Source organism: Cyprinodon tularosa, unplaced genomic scaffold, assembly GCF_016077235.1.
Source record: "Cyprinodon tularosa strain WSP-4 unplaced genomic scaffold, ASM1607723v1 ctg718, whole genome shotgun sequence".
Taxonomy (NCBI): Eukaryota; Metazoa; Chordata; class Actinopteri; order Cyprinodontiformes; family Cyprinodontidae; genus Cyprinodon; species Cyprinodon tularosa.
The window spans coordinates 280,542-297,274 of NW_024039472.1; the positions used below are offsets into that span (position 1 = coordinate 280,542).

At 35.9% G+C, this 16,733-nt stretch overlaps 1 protein-coding gene across 1 annotated transcript in view; it reads right to left on the minus strand.

Annotated features, from left to right (window-relative positions):
• Positions 1–540: 540 nt before the first annotated feature.
• Positions 541–16,733, minus strand: part of cabp4 (calcium binding protein 4) — a 46,676-nt gene continuing 30,483 nt past the window's right edge. The window contains exons 7-9 of the mRNA XM_038269046.1: positions 3,868–3,977; positions 2,953–3,100; positions 541–1,046 (exon numbers count right to left, since the gene is read on the minus strand). Of these exons, the coding sequence (XP_038124974.1) occupies positions 1,018–1,046; positions 2,953–3,100; positions 3,868–3,977 (287 nt within the window). The 3' untranslated portion in view covers positions 541–1,017. The remainder of the gene's footprint in view (positions 1,047–2,952; positions 3,101–3,867; positions 3,978–16,733) is intronic.

Here is a 16,733-nt window from a genome sequence, read left to right on the forward strand (position 1 = left end):
AACACAATTACTAAAATTATAAAGACGATAATTTAAATCAATGTAATTGTAAACACAATTCCCGGGTAATAAACTCTAAATTTGGAATCTGTGGTGTTGCTCTTAAGTGGGAGTCGTCACAATTATTGTTTACATATTGGTTTCCCCCGAAAATACCTCCTGTTTGATTACAAGTGTGTTAATCATCACTTTGAAAATATTCTATGAATAAATGGGGAATCTGGAAGTAATTTAACCAAACAAAAAAAGAAGTGTACATGAAAGAATTGTATGTAAACCTTCATTAAATGCTGCTGAGTGCTTGGAAAGAGAGGAGGCTTCGGTAGGTGGAGGAGCTACATTTGCCTTACACCATACATCTTTACCTTTATGCAATAGCTTGGTTACCATTCCCTATTTTTGCCACAGCATGAATGCTTTTTATTTTTTTTCTCAAGCTTTTATGTCATAATATAAATAAATGTGTGAGAAAAAGAATAAAAAAAATCTCTATATATATATATATATATATTAAGTTAATGGTGTTTAATGTAAATCATTTGTACAAAGCCTTTTCAGACAGATCTTGCTTTTTGCTAAAATGTTTTAAGTTATCATTTTTCAACAATAAATGCACTTTTTTTCAAACATGAACCCCAGTGGATTCTTATTATTAATGTCTTTATATCTTTATTAGGAGACATTAGATTAAAGTCATACATCAAAACAGTTCATACATGCAAGGAAAGTGGAAAAATAGAAAATTTGTTCACCAAAAAAATGCAAAAACTAACTTTTTAAACTTTTTTTTTTCTCCTTTGAAGCCTTGCATTTGTTGCCCACATGGGGGCAACCTTACAGCATTTTGCTTTTGATTGTATAACTCACTGCACTTACTCAACCTAATCTTCCGATTGTGTTCATAGATGCCTAAAACTCCATGTTTTTTCTTAACACAAAGCTTCAAATCAAACTTGGAGGAAGTGGACCTCGTCGTAAATGAATTTTTGATCCCTCAGCTTCTCTTTTCATCAGAGGTCACCGCGCAGAGAGCATCATCACAAACTCTGCAAGGGAAACAGACAGTAGGTCATCTGAGAAGAACTGATGACATGTAAAATTTAATAAAGATAATTTCCTCACATAAGAAAATGTGTTATAGCACTTTTCCCCTGCTGCTGATAGACTGGAAAATGAACAGTCTAAGGCTGTTATAAAAGTGCCTTGTTTCCTGAACCCCTTACACATTTGGTAAACATACCTAAGTGTTTGAATTTACTTGTCCACCAATCCAAAAGGGATTTCCTCAGCCCCTTACCCATATGCTTAGCTGATGCTATTGTTGATGTTACCAGATGCAAACATTAGGAGGAAATATTTGTCTTCGACCTGACCTGACATCTGTGTCCTCTCATCTGTGTAGCATGTGACAGTAAGCTTCGAGATCTTAATATTCCCCTTTTTAGTCTGGACTGACCCTTCAAGCTGCCCACCATGACTGAATCATCTATACTTTCCCATGTTGACATTTTTTAAATTTATTTACATTTTGATGCTCTGTCTCTTCCACCCTAAACGTATTGCCCTGACCTTCCACTAGCTCGTCTTTTTCCAGATCCCTTCAAAGGATCATATAGCACTATTCCATCTATTCATCAAGTTATTACTCTAAAACTCTACATTTAATTGAAGATAAACCAAGAGGAAAAGGCACAAAGACGTCTTTATTTGCACTCTAAACAAAGATCACAATAGTTTAGTTTTCTAAGGCTGACTAGAAGAAAGTTCATCTGACTAAAAATGAGGTCAGCAAAGAGTTTTTGTTTATTGGTGTTAAATTAAAACAATAATTTGTTCTTTAATTGATAAAATTTAGGAGAAAAAAAGCTATTACAAAACAGCTGCAATGCCATGCTCAGGTATTCATACACATAGATTTTATTCAGGCTACTCTCATTCAACTAAATGGTATTTACAGAAAAGGTTTGTGATACAGCAACGGAAATTGATGAATAATTGTTCAATATTATCTATTTTAATCCTTTATTTAACTAAAGTTAAAGCTCCAATTCTTTGGAAATTGGGGTTTAGTTTGGTTTGATGCAACCACTCTCTTTTTGTGTGTATTTGGTTGTTTGTTCGTTTTAAATATTCTTTTGAAGTTGATTTTTTTAATGTTTTTTACATTTTCTGAAATATATTCCATATAATTTCATTTCAAAGGGAGTTTTTTTTGCAAAGTAACTAAATCTCACCCAGATCAGTTGAGAAAATTTGCTTTTTTTTTCTTCTTTTTGGCCATTTATCAGATTTAGATCCAGACTTAAATTACACTAATATCTATAATTATTCTTTTTGTTGCTGTTATTTATATGGTTTTTTGTTCAAAATGACCCTCCGACTTGGTTTTAATTATTTTGCATCTTCTAATAGGATTTTCCTTTCTAGGTTTGCTCCATGTTTAGCAGCACTGATCTTCACATGAACCCAGATTGTTCTCCCTGTACCTTCTAAAGAAACTCGTCCCCTCACCATAATGCTCCCCTCACTGTTTGACATCATGGGGTTGGTATTTTCTGGGAGACATACAGTGGTAGTTTTACTCTGCATGTAAAACAAAAAATTTACAATTTTATATTTTTCCAGAACAGAATTAACTACGTTGTAGTCAGATTAGCATTACTGGTCACCTGCTCTCAAAGCCAAGGTTGGGCGTTTTAAGATTTATTTTTATAATGATTTGATTAAGATCCATTAGAAGTACATGAGAATAGAAAATGACTTTGACTATAATTACGTCTCTGCAAAGATTTTCTTTCATATTAGTGCTTTATTTTATTTTCAATTTCAGATGGATTTTAAGGCATACGTGAGGCAGTTGGAGAGCAATCTGTTCAACATTCTGTAAAGATGCTTCATTTTTTCTTTTTCAAAGCCACTACTGACAGCTCTCTCTTTCTGCTATTCTCTCACCATCAAAGTCGATGCTTCCATCTTTGTTGAGGTCAATGTCGCCGAGGATCTCCTCCAATTCTCCTTTTTTCAGTTTCTCCCCGAGGAGGGTCTTCATGCCCTCCTTCAGTTCCTCCAGTGTGATCTTTCCGTCTCCGTCACAGTCGAACTGCCATTTTCACCGACAGTGGGGAATTGGGGACATGGTCATGATGTAAAAGGATAAAAAGACAGCTGTGTAAGAGGTGAGGAGAGTTAAAGGTGATATGTCTGGAGGAATAAGAACCATTTTTAAACCAAGGGATATTGAAACAGTTTGTTCAAAACTAAGGCAGGGATATGACATCTAAAAATGCTTGTGAAACATTCTTCTGACAGGGAGAAGAGTTTTGCACTGTTTTAGATGCAGATGTGTGAAGTAACGTGTAGTTTTTTTTAAACGACATATGGATTCACATGCAGCCATGTGCTCTTATGATTTTTTCATAAAGCAGCATTATGTACAGTTGAAGACAGTGACTTAAGAACCTGTTAAAACAAAATGTGTTGCAATGAGTAACAGATTCAATGGAAACCAGATGTGCCTCTGATATTCTCCAAGTGCAATTTCTTGGTTTTCAGTTTAGACTTTAATCAACAAATCTTTGTCCATCTTGTAAAATATTTTCTATAAAAAACCATTACATTTTTTTCCTACATAGAGAATTAAATAAACGATGCTGCTCTGCTAGAAAGAAATTTCCACAAATGTCTTCCATCTCCTCTGAGAGGCTTTTGTTTCTCCATTGTTCTGTTTCCACTCTGTCATCCCTGCTCTTACAGACTTCTTTACATTCCTGGTGCTTTCATAATAGAGGTCCATCTCCTAGATTAACCTTCTGTCGGATCAGGACCCAGTCTACTCAAAGTCATACGTTTTAGGAAGGGTACCCTTACCTGTTTGAAGGCAGAGCGGAGCTCTTTCAGTCCGACCATATGAGCTGTCTCAGCCAGCATTCGTGGCCCCATCAACTCACAAAAATCCTCAAAGTCTACATGTCCACCCCCTGCACATAGAAACAGAAATACGAAACCAAAGTAACAGATGCACAAAATTAATTTAGAGACATGCATTTCAAGCTTTGACAAGGCATCTTCTATCATTGCTCATTTTTTATCACATGGTACCAGGAATCTTTTGCCCTTCCTAGAGGGGTACTTTGGTAAAAACACACTGGTTAGGTTAGCACTCCATCACAGGACTACAGTAATTTAATTACATGGGTCCGATAGACACTCTGTATCATAAAGCAAACAATCCATTTCTGATTAAGTGGGATAACATTATTCCATCTAGTAAAATTCAATAAAGCTCCATTCAATAGTTGTTAAATATAATGTCTATAATATTTGACAGACTTCCTCAACCAATAACGCCCCTCACTGCCAAGCAATGACATTCCCAACACATGCTTGTGAAGTGAGAAGTGTATTCACATTGCAAGAGTTGGGCTCCTACAAGCATTATATTAATATATGACAGGAGTGTGTATTGGTGTAAGAATTTGTATGGGTTAGTGGGCTTGATAAATGTGGATATAGAGTAAAGCGCTTTAAATGGTCAGTATGACTAGAAAAGTGCTATATGAATTTAGTTAATTTACCATTTAGGCTCCATGTATTGTAATTTCTTCATTCAACCACCTCCATCACAGGACAGGAAGCTCAGCTTCTTTCTACAGAGATTTTATATAAAATTATAATAAAACTCAACATTGTTATACCCTATAGATATTAAATTGCTTTCATTTAAGGAAGGAGTTTGCTTCATAAAGGATCTGACAGAACACTGTAAAAGGATGATCAATTTTAATATCAACTGCTGTTTCACTCACATTTAATTCAGAAAACATGATGGTTAAAAAGTTGAACTGGTTCTTGCCCAGAATCAAGTCTAGAGTCTGGCTGGGCCACTAGGAAACATCAATATTACATTTAGGGCCGGATCTATCAAAGGTTTGCGTGTATAAAAACGTGAGCTATTTCACTGGGCACGCTAAAAAATGTACAAACTGATCTATCAACAGCGTGCTAAAAGGATTTGGTCTTTAAAACGTGCTAAATAGCGCCTCTTATCCATTTAGTACTTTTTCTGCAATGAATATGCAATATAGGGCGTTTACACGCAAAAGTGCGTCTTGTGGGAGGAGAACATGTAAATATATTAATTTAGCACTCGCAAAGTGATTTATCAAACCTGAACGCAATTTTGCTAACGGTATCTGACTCTATATTTAACACGTTTCAAAAGAAGGTGCAAATGGTCTGTATGCGTAATTGCGCACACATGGCAGCGGTTATTGTCGCAAGAAGGAGACATGGAAATAAAGCAAGGAGACGCAGAGAACGCATTTTTTCACTCCGTGTAAATATTTTTGGAATGAACGAGGAAACGATCATCAAAACATATCGTTTATCCAGCATTACCATTTTGGAGCTGTTGGGGGAACTCCGAATGGATTTGGAGCCAGCCACAAGGAGGACCCACGCAATACCAGATATCACAAAATTCCTTGCAACATTGCACTTTTTTGCATTTGGGTCATTCCAGCGTACGGTTGCAGCGAGAGCTGGGATCTCCCAATCTCCTTTTTTCAGAAGTGCTGTCCGACGGGGTCGGGGTTCTCCCCCTGCGCCTGTGGAGCAACGTGCCAAATGCTGCGGGGATCTCATCCACAGTCACAGGCCAATACAAAACACCTGTTTTTTTTTCTTTTTACTGCAGCACATACCACCTTAGGGAATAAAGGTTGCCAATTTATATATATATATATATATATATATATATATATATATATATATATATATATATATATATATATATATATATATATTTTTTTTTTTTTTTTTTTTTTTTTTGTTGGGGGTCACTGTAAGATTTAAATTTCTTAATGCACTAGTAGTTTGTACAGACTACAAACTACTTTGCCACAAACCACAAAACGCGCAAAACCATCATTTAAATAGGGCGTCTCCAACAGTTTTGCACCTTCCACCAGTTACGCAATCGCTCTTGTTAAATCACCCGCAAACCATGGTTCAACCCCTCGCGCAAAATTCCAGTTTGCGAGCGCAAATTACTGCACGCAAAATTGGATCTTGATAAATCCGGCCCTTAGTCAGAAGAAACAAATTGCTTAACTTTTAAGACAACATTTAACCTTAATTGAAAGTAAAAAAAATTGAGGTTAACTGCACTGTATATTACATATTAATAGTATTGATATATAGATTATTAGATTTTCTTAAGTTGTCCATTAAATTTCTTCTAATAGCCTTAAATATCCCTTTTCTGCTTTTCTAGGCAAACAAAAATCCCATTTCCTTCATTAAAAATACATTTTCAAGTATTGGCACTGACACAATGAAGTGATTTTCTGTGAAAGCTGAATGTTTTCAGTGTTTATGTGGAAGGAGATATCACTGAGATCTGCCTGGCTCTTATGCTTCCTACAGCCAAGTTTAGGGGCTGTTTTGTTTTGTTTGATCCACCACAGGAATTATAATAGCTGACCGATAAAAATGGATAATTAATGTTTTTAGATTGACAAAAGAGAGGCTGAGTCAGCAATGAGTAGACCAATAAGATCGGTCTGTTTTCATTATCTGGCCCTTTGTACGAAAGACTACTCCAATAGACCTCGTTGTCATTTCCTCTTTCTGAAATTTAATTAGTGCTTTTAGTCTCATGGCCTACTGTATGTGAGTATGCAGGGGAATTTTGTTCTATTATTGATGCAAGCAAAAATGCTATCCAGAAGTGAAACTTTGATGGAAGTTATTATTCAAAATTTTATTCTTTTTGAATTGGGATTTACAGATCAGATTCTCTGTAGGTCTTAGATGGGTCCCTCCTGTGGGGTACAGAGAGACGTATTCAAGCAATGTTGCAAATAAATGTCTTACTATATGTCTGCATATAGAACAGTGTACATGAGTCCTCTTTAAATCTTGATTGTTTTTCTATTATGCACCTGTCAGGTTATAAAGATGTGCATATTGCTTATATCAGGGCAACCCTGTATGTTAGCAAAAGCATTTTTATTAGTTAATATGTACATTAAGACTGAGGTTTGTATTGGCCTTGAAGTGAAGAGAATTTAAATCAAAATAAAAAAAAAAAAAATTGAAAAAATTTAGCATGAAAAGAATAAAAGAAAACCCAAAAGAATACAATAGAATACAACTTTATTGTCATTACTCTGTCACAAGTACAAATCAACGAAATGTAGTCTGCATCAATCCAGAAGTTCTATACAGGATATAAATACTTATTTACATGTGTACAGAAACTATGTATGTGTGGACTATACATTATATATATATATATATATATATATAAGCAGAGATTTTTGTAAGAGGCTATAAAATAAATAAATATGAATAACTATATGCAGAAAATACAGGAAAATAGGGTATGGACTATATTAGGGCTGCAACAACGAATCGATAAAATCGATAAAAATCGACGTTTAAAAGCGTTGGCAACGAATTTAATCATCGATTAGTTGTGTCGCGCGATTAATGCGTCATCCGCCGCCGCCGTCATCCCGGGGAAGAAAAAAAAATATGGCGGAGCGAGTCAGCGCCGCAGTTGCAGTGTTGCCAACTCAGCGACTTTTCAGACCCCTCCAGCGACTATTTTTTTAAAAAGCGACTAGCGACAAATCTGGCGACTTTTTACGGTGTCACTGGCGGCTTTTGGAGACTCTTACGTGAAAGCATGTATCGTTCCTACTCTTGTCCTCCAGCGGCAGCTGCTGCCGTGGGGCGCCTCCCCCATCCCAACGCCTTTCTCCCTCTCCCACAGGAATCCCTCTCAGCGTGCAGTCCGAGCCGCAGGATTTTAGTGAGGAGTTTACCCTCAGCGTCCAGACTGCAAATGAAGTGCGCATGCACCAGGATTGACGGCGCAAATTGATCACAATAATTAAAATAGCCTGCGCTTTGTAAAGTGATAAAAGTCGTAACATGCAACTTTTGTAAAAAACAAATGAGCATGGCACGGAAGCACCACTGTTATGACGCAGCACCTGAAAAGAAAACACGTTGGAGCCTTCGATGGCAGTGAAGATAGCTGATCAGCAGGATGAGTAACCATGTTTGTTTCATTTTAAAGTGGGGGAAACGTAAGTTAGTTTCTCAGGTAGCTCATCTGATGCTTTCCTTAGCTTGTTAGTAGGTTACAGACAGTGATAAGGTTGGCTACTTATTTTACTTTTAATTTCATTTAAATTAGCTTAAGCAGTGTTTATATTTTCTTTATAAATAAATTAATTTGCAAATTATGAGGGCAAGGCTTTTAAAGTTTAAATCTTCTGGCAAAGATAAAGTAAAGAAGATCCTGCAATTTATGGAAGTAAAGCAGAATAAAATCCAGCAAGATCAGTAATATGTCAATTAATTATCTGCCACATTCGCATGTAAATATCTGTCTTTGGAGGATGTGTTTTTTTAACACCCCTAGTTCTCTCATTTTTATTCCAAATACAATTTATAATTTGAATCACAGGGCTATCTTTATCTCTATGGTTAAGTATTTTCTTAAGTAGCAACTTTAACTGCTATACTTTCCTGTCTTAAAAGGCAGAACTCTTCTAGTCTAAAAAAACCTCATTTGTTGAAATGGGGGGGCCTATTGTTTGAACCCCTTAGGGGCTTTTAAAAACAAAAATGTCTTTTTTTGCGCTTTATGAAACAAAGTACCCTATATTTTGTGGATGTACAGCTACATTTCTCATGTAAGTTTGCGTAGTTTTAACACAAACATTTATTTTTCATATAGCACCAGTACAGTTAATGAGAAACCTGTACTTGTGTGCTTGTTTGTTCTGTCTAAAATGTTTATTTTGGAATAAAGAGGTTAATATAAAAAAAATATTTTGTGTCAGATTCATCGATTAATCGAAAAAATAATCGTCCGATTCATCGATTTTCAAAATAATCGTTAGTTGCAGCCCTAGACTATATATAATAATGGGGTTATAATACTGGATAAGTAATGACAGATAATAGCAGATAAAAGAGTTACAGATTATATTCAGCTATAGTTGAGAAGTGTGAGAAGTGGTGCTGGATGTGGAACATGAGGAAACAAAAGTCACTCTAAACCTTTTTTAATTATGAGGTTTTCAACGTTTCATTTATGAATTGCATTTTTTTTTTCAAATTTCCATTTAAAAATATAAGTAAATGTATGTTTTTGCATTTAACATTTTTGAACAAAATTCACTCCATACAGGAGATTAAAACTCCTTTATGAAAATTGAGCACAGATCTGTCATATAAAACAACCTTGTTCTGTTTAGGCAGTCAAATGTCAAAAACATTACAAAGTACTCATCATAGCAGCTGATATCATGGCTTTTCAATGTGTTTTTCTTGTAGAATAGCAACCCGAAGAGCTTTATATTGTTTTTATTAGCCAGTAATCTCAGGTTTGGGCCTAAGACCTAAGAGTTTTCTATTTGTTGAATTTAATTACCATTTAAATCATGTAAGATTTTATTTTAAGCAGAATTACATCAGATTAAAGCTGAAGTCTGTAAGTTTTTAAAAATCACTTTTTTGTCATATTGGCTAAAACTGTCCCTATGCCCAGACAGCAGTACATGTGATATGTAACCTGTGAAAAAAACTGCTTCAATTGGTACCGCCTACTGCCTGTATTTCAATCTGGAAAGAATAATTCGGGACGAGTCAAAACAACCAATCACAGCCAGAGGAGCGTCTGATGGAGTGTCAATCACAGCTCACACACGCTGGTAGCCGCGCAGATGCTGTGAGAGGGGTGGAGCTTGGAGGTGGGGCATGAGTGAAGCAGAGAGGGTGGGGGAGTGGCGTGAAACCTGTTTTTCTTCAAATTTTCAGTCGAAGTCTGCTCTCTCCTCAATGCTACAGACTGCAGCTTTAAAGCCACAACTAGGATCAAAGTATGTTTTGCTGGAACTTATAAAGATACATTTCTAAAAATATGGTGACAAGATTTAACTTAAAAGGCTTCAGACATTTAATCTAATTATATGTGTGCGTATATATTAACAATCAATAAATAGGCAATGTTTAGGCAACATCAGGTTGCACTATATGAAGGCTCTTTATGGCTATTTAAGCCAGGAATTTTTTATCCACTGTTTTTTTTGCTAAATAGGATATGTTGCGCTAGTCTATTAAAAAGAACAGTTCTAAATTAGGTTCTGCCAAGTTAAAATTATATTGTTGATATTAATTTTTCAGTTGATCTATCTATCTATCTATCTATCTATCTATCTATCTATCTATCTATCTATCTATCTATCTATCTATCTATCTATCTATCTATCTATCTATCTATCTATCTATCTATCTATCTATCTATCTATCTATCTATCTATCTATCTATCTATCTATCTATCTATAGGCATGAATGAAGGATCATTCACACTGCTTCTCCCATGGTAAAACAAAGAAGCTCACTGTAGATCATCTAGGCACTCACACTTTGGTCCCACAGTTGAAGGACTTTCACATATGTGCTGGTTTCCTCTGCACTTAATGTGTGGGATTGACATGGGCAGCTTAATTTCTGTTCCCTCTATAGGCTTTAAAAGGTTTCATGATTTATAGGTGCTAGAAGTAAAGTTGGCGCAATAAGGATTTGCGAGAATAAAAAGAAGCTTTAGTAGATTTACAGAGAGGAAAACAAAAAACAGCAGCAATACTTCAAAGTGATTACGTTAGCCCTTTTTTGTCTCTAGAAGATGTAATGACGTTGGCTCTATTCACTCTCTCTGAGCAGTGTACCAGTGATAATTTCTAAAATGATTAAATGTGGTGCTTCAAAGAGAGCTGTATGAGTCTCTTTTATTTATTAAGGCATACCCAGTTTCCCGAATCACTGTAGCTATTCTTGTAGCTATTCTTTAGTCTGATTCAGTAAGCAGTCCTTCTGTGTTTTAATTTGGTTATTTCACTTAAACATTTTTAGTTATAAAGCCCCTCATATGCATCGTTAATGAACAAAAAAGAAATTGTCCTCTTCCAATTTCCCTGATGGAGGTCCAAATTGAGCTGAGTTAAAGTACTTTGTTTATCCATTTCTATTAAATTAAAGTCAGATGGTGTCTTTTAATTATGTTGCTGTTAAGTTTCTGTTTCTGTGATGTTTTTCTTTTGATGTTCAGTTTTGCTTTGCTCTTTGTTATATAGTTTTTTATGGTTAAATTCTTAGTCTATTGTGTTCTTTGGGTTATTCTTAGTTACTCTCTCTGTCTTGGTTCTGTTATGTTCTCTTTTGAGTGTTTAGTTTTATTTTGCTCCATGATTTATAGTCTTAGTGGTTTAATTATTATTTTGTTGTGTTTTCTAGTTATTTCCAGTCTTCCAGGTTTTTCATTTGTTGCCCTCTGCTGCCCTCTTGTGTTCTCCTTTTAACTAGCTTCTGTTTTGTTTCTGCTCTGTGCTCACCTGTTCCCAATCTGCTCATTAGCCCTCTCCTTGTCTCAGTCTCCTTTAAAAGCCATCTCTCTTCAGTTCCTCTTTGCTGGGTCCTCGTCTGAGCCTTGCTCCTTGTGTTAGTGATCCCCCTGATGTCTCCATGGATTCTGGTTTGTTTTGACTTGTTGTCATTTTTTTTTAGATTTTTTAATTTTTGGACTCCTGTTTCCTTGTTCTGTTTTTTTTTACTTTGTTTTCATTTGGATTTTTGGTTGCCTGTTGTTTTTGGACTTTGATTTCAGTACTGATCATTAAATCTACTATGAATTCACCTCTGCCTTCCTGCCTCTGCTTTTGGGTCAACAATTCACAAACAAATCCTGACAGTTGCCTCTTTATTTGCTTTATGACAGATATAAACCGCCTATATGTATATTTACACATTGCATACATGTGGTACTTTAGCTCTCATGCTGAATCCAACTTGGTGCATTACATATGTAAGAGACACATATTTGCAGCTTTTGCACCCTTGGCAAGAGAAGCAATGCATGTCATATTATAGCTCAGAATCAGATATACTTTAATAATCCCACAGGGAAAATACTTCAGATTGACCCATGTCACTGATCATGATCCCCTGGTTGAATTATAAAAGCAGTGTTGTTTAAGGGAATGGCATAAATAAACCTGATCATCTGGAAGTCTGTTTGAAGCTAGATTTTAATAGCTACTCTCTGATAATGCTTTCCTGGCTGATTTCATTCTATGCAAAGTTCCTGAGTAAATTCTGGATAAAAAAAAAAAAAAAAAGAAAAAAAAAGATCAGATTTGCATTATTTAGTTTGAGCTCATGTCCCTGTTTGGAAAAGGTTAATTAAAAATGCACCAGGATGAATAATTAAAGAATTAATAACTACTTTCTTTATATCTAGATACTGTACATGTTTAACGTACAGGTATAATATTCAGTACAAGTCTTAAACATATACAGTATGTGTTTTATATATATATATATATATATATATATATATATATATATATATATATATATATATATATATATATATATATATTTATGTTAAACTAGTTTTAATGACTTTAATGTAAGTAAAGTCGGTATATTGTTAAGAATAAACTTTAAAATTAGGATGTATTTATATCAAGACGGCACTTTAGTCTGTTTTTTTTATAAAGAGCAAAAAGGGGTCATATCCATTAGATTTTTTATGGGCACGCATGCAATAATCAGTGCTACCATTACACAGAAATATTCAGGAGCAGGGATTGCTGCAAAGTCATTTACTTGATGCAATATGCTGGGTTTACCCAGATAGAAAGGCTTTTACCAATTGGCAATATAAACCAATCATGACTGCAGATGTGATTAATCTTAAATGTGGCTATATTATTAGATTGAATCAGTAATATTTATATCTTTAGCTGAATCTTTTTATTTTGTAAAGTGCATCAAGGGGACATATGTTGTAAACCGCCGTTCTTTTTCTCTCTCTCTCTAAATTAAAATGAACTAAACTGAATACAGGGAGGGGGGGTTATCAATCAGACAGTCTTAAAGGGGTCATAGAATGCAAAACCGAGTTTACATTGTCATAGATGAATAATGATAGTTCAGTGGGTGAAACAGACATACAGAGAAATTCAAACCCCACCAACACCTCCTTTCTGTGCAAATTTCATGATTCTAAACTTCCACCATAAAACGGGCAAATCCGAACAAAGCACCCAGTTGACGTAAACTCTGGGATGTTGCCTTATTTAGTTCTGGCCTGTACTTTCGTCACCCTCCGAAATTGACATACAGACCAGCCCACTGGTTCGCTGGCCCAAGAGAGAGGCTGCTGGGCCGCTGACTGGACCGGACCTCAGCAGAGAGCCATGAGCCACCCGTCCTCAGCCGGGGGGGCTGGGGGCCGGTAAGGCAGGCGGGGGGAAGCACGGGGCCGCCCCTGTCCAGGCTACCACCACCGGGTCGAGTTCGGTCGCTCCGTCCCCCGCTGGCTACCTGCCCCCGTCTGCTGGGGTTCCCAGACCAGCCCAGAAGCTGATGGCTCGGTTCGAATGCCTGGTGTGTTTTGACTAAGTGCTGCTCTGTAGTCAACCAAAATCCCAGACAATTCGGTAATTCCCCTTGGACATTTTTTTAGGTAGGAAAAGTAGGACATGTCCAGGAAAAGGAGGACGTCTGGTCACCCAACCATATGAACAATTTGATGTTTCAGAGAGTGAGTGCTTGTTGCTATGATGCATCTTTGCTCAGCAGCTTCGCTCGTTGTAAACCAACCAATCAAGCAATCTAAATATTCATGAGCATTCAATAAAAGGATGAAAACCTGTTGTTTCATTCTAGGGCTTTTAACCAGGCTTGCATTAGGGCCCATAGAACAGCAAATACGCCATTTTTAGCCCAACTAATGTTACACACCCTATTCAGAGACCTTAAGGACCAGCAACAAATGCCCTATACAATCATTCTATGACCCCGTTAAAAATTGTACATAGAATGAATGTAAGTATAATTCTATGCTTGTATAATTATATTTCTGACACTGTTGGTTATTCTGTGAATGTAACCAGTTAATCAGGAAAAACTTTTAAGTTATTGAGATCCACCTGTTGGTGCGTCTGTTTAAATACTGTTATTTGCAACTATGAGGCTCAATTTTCGTTTGTATTCTGGAAGCCCACTTCAACAAAACTTTAAGAACTTTTAAAAGCCTGATAGAGACTAAATCCCCAGCAAAGCTTATTAGTGATCTGGTACTACTTTCTAAACTTAATTGCAAAAAGAGTTGTGCTAGTGAGTCCCCAGTGAATGTTCTTTTTTGGTTTGTTCAAGACTAGCTGTGTCTAATTATCAAGCTAGAGAACCAAAAGGCAGCTAAATAACAAAGAAGAGCCTGATTTCCAAATTTTATAACATTGTATTACTTTCCTCAAAAGAAGACAGACTTACAACCGAAGTCACAGAACTGTGGAACAATTCCTGCCTGCCAGCAAAGACAAAAAATATTTCCACCAGGTTTAGATTGTTGTAATAATTTTTTTTATTTAGAACCTATATTATTCCTGTAAAACCCACACTTTACCCTAAAATACCTAATGTATGTGTCAAATGTGGTTTAGATAAGGGCACTCTTTTCTCATTGTATGTGGCAGTCTCCAGAACTTCAAAGTTTTTGGAAGAACGTTATTACTTGTAACTAATGTATGATTGTAATGTGACAATAGAAGGTACTCTATTGCATATTTTCCCAAAAGGTTTTACAGGAGCTATAAAAGAAAATAAGCTCAAAAGTTTCTACTTGTTGCAGGCTAAGCATTTAATTGTTTTGAACTGGAAAGCCACAGAAAAATTGAAATAAACCAGTGGATTAATTCAATTCAGATTATTTAAATCGCGCCAATTCACAACACATGTCATCTCAAGGCACTTTACAATTCAACAACATCATACAGTCTAATTGATACAGGAATTTCTACCTAAGAAAAAACAGTTGATTGCATCTACTCATTGACTCAAAGGCATTCCTCACACCAAGCATGCTTGTAGCGACAGTGGAGAGGAAAAACTCCCTATTAACAGGAAGAAAACCTCCAGCAGAATCAGGCTCAGTGTGAGCGGCCATCTGCCAAGGTTCAAGGAGACAACAGCAGGTGGGCAGAAAGAAGCAGGGATACGGAAGACAATTGTAAACCAGCTCCACAGGCGGCCCTGTCCAGGCAACCAACAGCCAGGCAGACAAGCTCTGAGTCAACTCCCATATCAGAGGTTGAAGAGAGCACATCCAGTCATAGTCAGAAAAACAGAACTAAACTGAAAAACTGGCCAATCTCGATTAAACAAATATCCAACAACCTGGCACTGGAGAAATTGACCTGCATCATGAGAGGAAAACTGGAGGACTTTTTTTAGAGATATAATTGCCCTTCCTGTGTCTTATGAAAGACGTGAGGTCTGAGTTTTGATTTTATCTTTTTGTTTGCCTTTGTATTTTCTAGTTGATGTTATACATCATTAAATGTTTAAAATTCAATAAAAATATGTGTGAAAAAAAGAAATAACAAAGAAGAGTTGTCTATGTACATGTATTGTTTATTTGTGGGCCTTTAGCGATTATAAGAAGGTAAATAAAAACTACTGTTATATACTTTGCCTTTCTAATATAAAATATTTGTGTGTGTTTGATTCAAGGCTTGAGCTTTTGAGCGGTTGTATATAATATATAATCTGTACAACTGGTTCTCTTCATCAGGGGTTAACTGATATTTTTTTTGCCAAATCACCAACTTCACAGAAGTACTGAAATATGTCCAAGTAACATTTTCAGATAAATCTTTGCTTTCTAATTTGCCCCAGCTGTGTTTTGTAAAGCTAGTACAGTATAATATTAGCAATTCTCCTTTTTCTATTGTATTGTTCCAGCAGAATAAAGCAACCAACTAAGCTGCCTACTATTTGCGTGCTTGGTGTCTCAATGGGAGCAAGTTCACAGGTAGGAGGTGAATAAAATTAATAATACATATGACCCCTACTTGGCAACAGCAGTAGTTGCATATTTTAAATGCTGTATGAGTAAATACAAAATCTAAAACAAAAACTGCATATATCTAAATGTGCTGCTGACCAATTCAAATATAATATAGTCTCTTTCCCCTCATTAACCCTTATAGCCGGCCTGCAGACACATTTCCATTCCTGTCAGATATATTTCCCACATTCATTTTCATGAAGCATTGCACTGGGACATAGTATTAGCAAATGTTTCAGCAAAAATATTTCATCTTTTGGTTGAGTCCATCCTAAAGACAAACTATCTCATAAACATTGTATTTACTTTGTGAAGTAAGTAAAAAGAAAAATGAAAATTATGTGGATTTTTTTTATAACAAATCTCAACATGCAGTAAATAAAGAGTATAAAAAGTAGATTGAAAATGCACCTTCTAACTCAATGCAAGGCTCATGTGGCCAAACAGACGCTGCAAAGGGGCAATTACCTTTTATGGAGGGATTATCTGCCGCCAGGGGCCTCTAAAGGCAAACTGAAATACTGTCTTTTGGAAACTAAAATAAACAGCATTGTTTCCTTTCAAAAAGACTGTCCAGAGAGAATACATGAAGATAAAGCTGTTTTTTGTTGAAGCGCACTAAAGGATTAGGCGAGCTCTCATATTTTCCCTAGGGATATGGCAATAAGAGAAATTTGGTTTTATTTATTTATTTTTTATTTTCTGTTTAAACCTTGTGTTTTCTCATGGTTGTGTAAAAATGAAAAAACACTATACATGGGTTCAATGGAAGAAACTGAACCCTAGCACTGGCAT